Below are 8,276 nucleotides of genomic sequence, written 5' to 3' on the forward strand. Positions count from 1 at the left end.
GCTAACTTGTTACTTCTTTATTCCTTATGGTTGCAAGCAAACTCAGTGATTCTCAACTTTTTCATGTTCCTGGTTAGGCAATAAATCATCAAGTTGAAATATCTCTTATATCCACTTTTTCTCTCTAGCATTGCCTTGGTTCAGGCTCATTTACTTTCTCAAATAAAGTATTGCAATTAGTTATTTAACTAGTCATTCTTCCTTCAGGATCTGTCCCTACCAATTCACCCTTCAATGTCCAGTCAGTGATTCTTCTAGAACCAAGATGACCTACTTAAAAACAAAACAGAACAAAATTTAGTGATTACCCATTATCTATAAGTTTAAGTGTAAATGGTTTAGCAGGACCTTCACAGTTGACATTCACCTACCTTCTTCAAATTCTATCAGCCTCTTGCAAGTTCTTCTATTTCTCCTCCCTATCAGTGATCCCTAAGATTCAGCAGTAAGGAACTATCTTCCATTCTTACATTTGACATATGCCTTCTCAGCTCTGTGCTTCTGCACAGTATGTTCCTTGTGCTTAGAAGAGCTCCTTTGGCCTATTCTCTGTCTGTCGAACTCCTAAACCTCTTTGACCTCCCAGATCTGAGGATCATCTCTTTTGTTGCATCTTCTCTACCTTTTAACTTTGACTATGTCTCTAAGAATGTCGTACATAGTGTTGATCACATCATGCTGTTAGTTGTTTAGCTGATTCCTCCATTAGACTGTGAACTTCTTGAGAGCAAGAACCACATCTCATTATCTTTTTATTCCTATGTTTAACTTAATATTAGCAGAGTCTCACTATATAGTTGTTGAATTAATAAAACTAAATAAATAGGGTTGTTTATACTGGGCAGGTCTGAGGACTTTCCTAAGGACCCTTCCTGGTTTTCCATGATTGATATTCTCTTTTAGACACTGCCCTGGTCCTCTCCTAACCTAAGCGAAAGGGAAGGGAAGAGAGAATAGGAATATTCAAGACAGTGTTGACAATTAGAGCTGAAAGCTGCTTTGATTCTGTACCCAAACTGAGACGTTCCAGAGAGGTTTCTTGACTGTCGGCACTACTGGGAACCTTTCACATCATACCATTGAGGGCAAATAAATTCATTGCATTTCGTAGTTGAGCAGTTTAATAGATGAACTTATGTTCATCCTTTGTTAACCTGATACCTACTCGACCTGCCGTATTTTTTAGGCTATCAGAGCAGCACTTTCAAAAGTATGTGCTTTTTAAAAACATTGTTTGCTTCAGGTTTTTGGTTATGTAAAAGGGAGATTTTCTTATAAAAATACTTTTTACTCACAAATCCTGTGATAAGTTATTCATTTGCATAAAGTATTACCCAGTGAAATTCAGACTTAAAAATATTTGAAGACGACGATAGTTAGTCATACTAACGTTGAGCACTCACCACGGTCCAGGTACTGTCCTTAGTGCTTCAAGTGGAATGTCCTATTTAATTCTCATGACAGCTTTGTGAGGGAGGTAGGTATTATTCTCCTTTTCTCTAGAAGAGAAAAACAGAAGCTTAAACAAGTTAAGCAACTTGCCCACATCCTCCAGCTGTTAAAGATCACAGTCTGGATTGGGATTTGGGCAGTCTGGCTCCCAAGCTCACACTTGTAATCACTACAGCTGTGCAGAGTATAATTTAAACAAAATTTCTATTCTACCTGAAAACCAGAGGTTTGTCTGCTTGTCAGAGTCTTAGCATCTTTTTGAATAGATTGGTTATTCCTCCTTGAAATCATAGCTCCCATTTCCATGTTTTTTTTCTGTCATTCCCCATATGCCACTGGTAAATTGCACTCTAATTCCCTTTTACCTCCTTCTTTGGGACAATCTCATTACTGCTTCATGAGCCAGTGCACCATAGATGCATCTCATTACAGCTCCTCTCCTTGATCAACTGTGTTGATGCTGAGATACAAGTACCAAGCTGATATCAAATGCATGCCTGTATTTATTCTTCTTACCACCCAAAGAATGGGAAACTTTCTATGCAATTCCAGTTAAAAATCAGAGAATACGTTATGCATTTATGTCTTTTATACTAAGGATAAATATAGAGGCTGCAATAAGAACAATGCTTATCTAATTAGGCAAGTACAGATTTGGATGTTTGACCAATCAATTAGATTTCATTGAAACAAAACAAACAAACACACACACATGCAAAATAAACTCCAAAACCAAAGATCTATACTACTCTTATCAATTAATGTTTGTCTTAAATTTTCTTATAGCTACTCTATATTATAGAAAAGTAGCATATGTTGAAGTGTACTTCCTTCTGTGAATTAGTAGAACTTTAGTTGTTTCTATTAGTTTTATAATTATAATGATATAATATTAACAATAGAACTACTATGAAACTCTTACAAAGTACAAAAGGATTACACTTTTTATATTAGAGTAAAAATTGTCCCATAGAGTACTGGCTTTATTATCAGGCAGTGAGGATAATGAGAAATTTCATGCTTTTCCCTTAAGAAAACTCGTACATTTCTATGCATCATCCCCCTCCCTGAAGAATATTGCCCTCTCAATTTCATCCCTTTAAGACTTACTATTTAGTCCTTGTTATAAAACAACACAAATCTTGATAAAGCAACTACTTTGCTATCATTCATATACTGCTTGAGTGTGATCCATTTCTAGAATGATGTTTTGGCACGAAGAGAATCTGTAAAGAGGAAACAGTTTGGGTGTAGAGGAAAGAGGAGAGAGAACAATTCAAAGGTTGAGCAGAAATAAAGGGGAGTACCTAGAACTAAAGAAAGTGGCAGCAAACAACCTTCTCTCAATTCCCAATATTTGCCCCCAAATCAACAATGGCCCATCCGATAGCCATCTTCAATTCCACACAAGGGAGGTTGTTCATTTTTGTTAGGTGATATGTTTGAGAGTTTAAAGAGTGAGTGTGTACATGAGGCTTGTCTGTGCTCCCTTAGATGTGACCCCACTCCCACCATAATCTGTCCATCATTTCTGGGCCTCATCCCATCCTTAGGATCTGATTTTCTATTGGTTAGCTTTTGTCTCTGTTTCATTAACCCATGTGAAAAATGGCCTTCACGATCTTTCTATGAAGTATCACTGTGACCTCGGGGATCACAGGAATGCAACTGGACCAGACAAGTAGCCTGAAATAGTTGACATGCTTTTGTGTTAGCCTATCCAGTGTTTTAGTCTTGGTTTTTCAGAGTGCAGTCATGGGACATAAACCCGTGATAAAACCTCATTTTCTTTTAGATGCAATGAATTTATGTGGGGCTAAACTTGCAGGGTTTCTTAAGTTCAACATTATTGGGAAGAGACCAGCTTTGGCCTGTATTTTTTTCCAGCTGAGCATAGACCCACACCATTCATGTTGTCCCAGTTTGAACTGGGCAGAGAAGAGACTATTTGCCAGCTGGTAGGCTTTTGTTAAAAGGCAAGATTGCAAGATCTAAGTGACTTTGTTCTAGCTTATATTACCAGGAACCCCTGCATCTATGCTTCTTGGGGAACCCATACCATGTTGGGTTCCAAGTACTTGGCTGTACAATCAAGAGCAAAGCTACTCTCAGGAAAGACTTACGTCTGTACCATTTGGTGGACTTCTTTTTCTAATTGTCTTTACACATAGGCTTGGGATTCATAATAACAGCTAAATTTAATTGAGCCCTTCCCATGTACCACGTACTGTTCTAAAGACTTTACATGTCCTGGGTTACTCAGTCCTTACAGCAATGCTATGAAGTAGGTACCATTATTATCTTCACTTTATAGATTCAGGAAACTGAGGCATAGGAAGGTTAAATAACTTGACCAAGAGCATGCAGCTTGGAAGGGGCAGAGCTGAGAGTAGATCCCAAGGAGTCTGGCCCTAAAGTTTGTGCTCTTACTCCCTAGGGATTGGGATAGAGTCCTCCTAGAACAAGTGGCAAAAAAAAGGCTATTCTCAGGCCAGGATTGTGTCATAGCAAGAGGCCTTCACAGCTATGTCTATAGCGAGGTCTCTAGAATGCATCTCTAGTGCTTAGGGGACCTGAATAAAAGCTCTCCAGGATTGACCTCTCACTTCGAGAATAGTTTGGAAGGAGACTAGAGGGTCCAATGAGACTGCTGAGTGGTAGTCAGGCTCATGTCTGAGGCAGGATTCAGAACAGGTTCTGAAAGGGCCTGGCAATAGAGGTTTATTGTGAAACTTAGCTTTTTAGTGGGCAGCTGAGGACTCCCTGTGGTAGCCCTGCCCTAGAACAGTCAGTCCACATCTTAAGAGGTTTGTCTGTATGGCTGGTTTGGTTCCTGTGGGTTCTTGGCTGTGTTCTCTTCTGTCCTTGAGCCCTCCATGTCAGGAACAGAACTTTAGGCCAATCGGGCCATTATGGATATATATTTATTTCTTTTATACTAAGGCATAAATATAGGGGCTGCAATGAGGACAATGCTTAACAATTAAGCAAGTACAGATTTGGATGTTTGATCAATCAATTATATTTATGGTACATCTGAATCCCTGGTCCAGTTGAGGATCTAATTCTTTTCAAAGAGGCAAGACTGGGACCCCAGGAGAGCAGTTTCCGAATGTGACTGTCACAGTCTGACCTCAAGTGACCTCTCTGTCATTGATCACGTGTTTTGCTTCTCTAGAATGACAATTATTTATAAGACATTGTGTATTAGATGTTTCATTTATGTCCCTGTTTCCAGGCTGCATTTTAAGCCCTTTAAGATAAAAAATTACATCTTATGCAATATGTCCCTTACTTATAATAGGTGATAATCAACATGTTATTTTGTTTGACCTGTTAAAATATACTAGAGTCTCTTTGCAAAACTAAGCTTTCTAACATGATTGTGGCATGGACTACTAAATAGGATGTTGGTCAACATATTGCAGAGAATCATATGGTTTTAAAGCTTATGGTAATTTTGAAGTAGAAAAATAACAATGGTTTGCAAAATTTTACCTCAAAAGTGTTTGAATTTTGGTTCTAAAAATAATTACTTTAGTTTGATTTATGTTTGAATTCAATTTGCTTTATTCACGTAGCCATTTCCTCGTCCAAGTCAATGTTTTTACATAGTTTTTCAGTCATGTTTAGTGGTTTATATCTGCCTACATTTCCTCACTCCCACAATTACATAAAAATTGAAGTGGTGTTTTATCACATCTTAATAAAGATTGGCCAGATGCTGAAGGTACTTTAAGAAGAAGTGTCATCATTTAATTCTGAGCCTCTGAGAAAAGGCTTAGATCTGTGTGTTGGGTGTTCTCAGATACAGAGATGTAAACGCCATTTTTCTGTTCCATTTTCAGGTCACATGTGCCAATTTAACGAACGGTGGAAAGTCAGAACTTCTAAAATCAGGAAGCAGCAAATCCACACTAAAGCACATATGGACAGAAAGCAGCAAAGACTTATCTATCAGTCGACTCCTGTCACAGACTTTTCGTGGCAAAGAAAATGATACAGATTTAGACCTGCGATATGACACTCCAGAACCTTATTCTGAACAAGACCTCTGGGACTGGCTGAGGAACTCCACAGACCTTCAAGAGCCTCGGCCTAGGGCCAAGCGAAGGCCCATTGTTAAGACGGGCAAGTTTAAGAAAATGTTTGGATGGGGTGATTTTCATTCCAACATCAAAACAGTGAAGCTAAACCTGTTGATAACTGGGAAAATTGTAGATCATGGCAATGGGACATTTAGTGTTTATTTCAGGCATAATTCCACTGGTCAAGGGAATGTATCTGTCAGCTTGGTGCCCCCTACGAAAATAGTGGAATTCGACTTGGCACAACAAACCGTGATTGATGCCAAAGATTCCAAGTCCTTTAACTGTCGCATTGAATATGAAAAGGTTGATAAGGCTACCAAGAACACACTCTGCAACTATGACCCTTCAAAAACCTGTTACCAGGAGCAGACCCAAAGTCATGTATCCTGGCTCTGCTCCAAGCCCTTTAAGGTGATCTGTATTTACATTTCCTTTTATAGTACAGATTATAAACTAGTACAGAAAGTGTGCCCTGACTACAACTACCACAGTGACACACCTTACTTCCCCTCGGGATGAGGATGAACATGGGGATGAGACTGAAGCCTGAGGAATTAAAGGTCATATGACAGGACCGTTACCTCAAAGAAGAAGGTCACATCTGTTGCCTGGAATGTGTCTACGCTGCTGCTCTCGTCAACCGGCTGCAAATACGCTAGTGGAAAACAATCTGATGTAATTTCTGCCCAGTCAGCTTCATCTCTCAGTATAGTTGTAAATCACCACAGATTTTAAAGTCACACTTGAAGACATGCTCTCACACGTAGATGTACACAAACACACACTCCTACACATTTCAGCTTGCATCTGTCATGATTCCTGTCGAGAGGGCTTTCGTTGTCTGACTCATAATGGTTCAGGATAAACTATCATCAAGCAAAAGGATTAACTTGACAGTGAATGGAAATCTCTTTTAAAGTCTTGAGTACATGCTAATCAATAATCCCCACTCATGCATTTCCTACTGCTTGGAGTAGCTGTACTGGTAAATACTACTGTAGGAGTATATGCTTGTTAAAATGGAAAAAATGTGTCTTTAGAGCTCAGTATTCTTTATTTTATGAACACAACAAAGTGTAGTAACTTTTTTCCAGCATACAGTAGGCACATTCAAGGTGATACAAGATGGCTCTTTTTTCTATGGAGGGAGCCTGTTCTCAGTAAAGATGAGCAAACATTTGGAATTTACATGTGGGCAGACATCGGATTACAGCTTTCATCACGAATCACTGGACTTGTGCAAAGTGAAGACCAGCCAAGGTTGCTTGAAACAGGTTCTGATCATTATGTAAGAAGGGAAATGCCTGACAGACACCATGTAAGTTATAAGTGTCTGTCTTATCTTTACTACACATCTTGTAACAAACTCAATACCCTAGTCTTCATTTGTATGAATGGTTTGTATTGTACATAGTTTAACCAAGTGTTATTCAAGCTGCTTATTAATATTAACTTGTACTTGTCTCTCTGCTTGTTATTGGTTAAAAAAGAAAAAAAAGATATGAGGAATCCATTCTATCAACGTAGCTGTGAACTCCATAAAAAAAAAAAAACAATGTACAAAGCATTTATTCAGCTCAAGTATCGTTGAAAGCTATACATATACAACATTACAGTCTGTCTGTATTTAGATATTTTATTTCTGGACAAAACAAAATGTACATAAAAATAAAATGCTTAAAGTTGAGTTTCAATATGTACTTGTGTAAGATGATGATTTAAATGGTTCTGACAAGAAGAATGTGCTGGAATACAGTCATGGCTTTGCATTTCGTGTGTCTAAATTCGTACAGAACTATCTAAATTGCTATTAGTTGCCCAGTCAAAAGAACTTAGGAGTTTCAACCTCAAGCCTGGGAAACAGTTGTGGCATACAGCATTGCACACATTTTTGGTTTACTGTCATGCTAGTTATTCAAGAATATCAGAAATCAGTGAGCATAAGGACATAACTGAGGTCTCCTAAATTAATTATAACTAATTGGTTTTTTTCCTGTATAGAGTCTCTAATTAACAGGGGGATTGAGAGGAAGGTAATTTTTTTTCTTTGAAAGAAAGTCAAGATATCTGAAGATTTTGGCTGACTTTTCCTGATCCTACCGTAATGACTCAACTGAGAAAATTATAATAGCATTGGAGGGCTTCGATGCTCAATTTACCCATACCAAATGGAATCAGTTTATCTATATAGCATTATTTATGGACATTAAACTTTCTTTTTAAAAATAATTACTGTACATAATCACAGGAAATAAACAGAAGAAGAAATATGCAAAGTAATCCATTTTTAAAGTCACCAATCGGGGTTTGAGATATGAAGAGTCTTAAATGTTAACCAAAGAAGCCAAATTAAGAACACTAACCCATTCTCATCTTCCCTTCATACTGCATAGGGATAAGTGTGTTTTCATATAGAAAATAATAGAAGGACTACAGGGAACAAAACCGCAGAGTTCTAAAGTGAGAACTAATTGACTTGGCTAAAGATTGCCTTCAACTGCAAATGAAAGACATATCATTCTGTTAAATGTCCATCTCTCAAAGTCCTCCAATATATCTAGACAACCATTTACATCAGTGTGTTAATTAATTTGCATGGAATTTGGAAGCTAATGTTAGAATGACTCTCTTTGGCACAATAGGCAATAATAGCTTCTTCTGTTCTGGCTGTGGGACATATTTGCCACGGATAAATCTTGTTATTCTGGGTTTATTTATCCAAGTGGTCACTTA

The 8,276-nt window shown here is 37.9% G+C and overlaps 1 protein-coding gene across 2 annotated transcripts in view; it reads left to right on the forward strand.

The window, feature by feature from the left end:
* Positions 1 to 7,237, forward strand: part of NXPH1 (neurexophilin 1) — a 279,193-nt gene extending 271,956 nt beyond the window's left edge. For both annotated transcript variants that reach the window (XM_014854403.3, XM_070509154.1), the window contains exon 3: positions 5,301 to 7,237. In XM_014854403.3, coding sequence (XP_014709889.1) covers positions 5,301 to 6,062 — 762 coding nt within the window. In that variant the 3' untranslated portion in view covers positions 6,063 to 7,237. The remainder of the gene's footprint in view (positions 1 to 5,300) is intronic.
* The last annotated feature ends 1,039 nt before the right edge of the window (positions 7,238 to 8,276 follow it).

This window comes from Equus asinus, chromosome 1 (assembly GCF_041296235.1).
Source record: "Equus asinus isolate D_3611 breed Donkey chromosome 1, EquAss-T2T_v2, whole genome shotgun sequence".
In the NCBI taxonomy this organism is placed as follows: domain Eukaryota; kingdom Metazoa; phylum Chordata; class Mammalia; order Perissodactyla; family Equidae; genus Equus; species Equus asinus.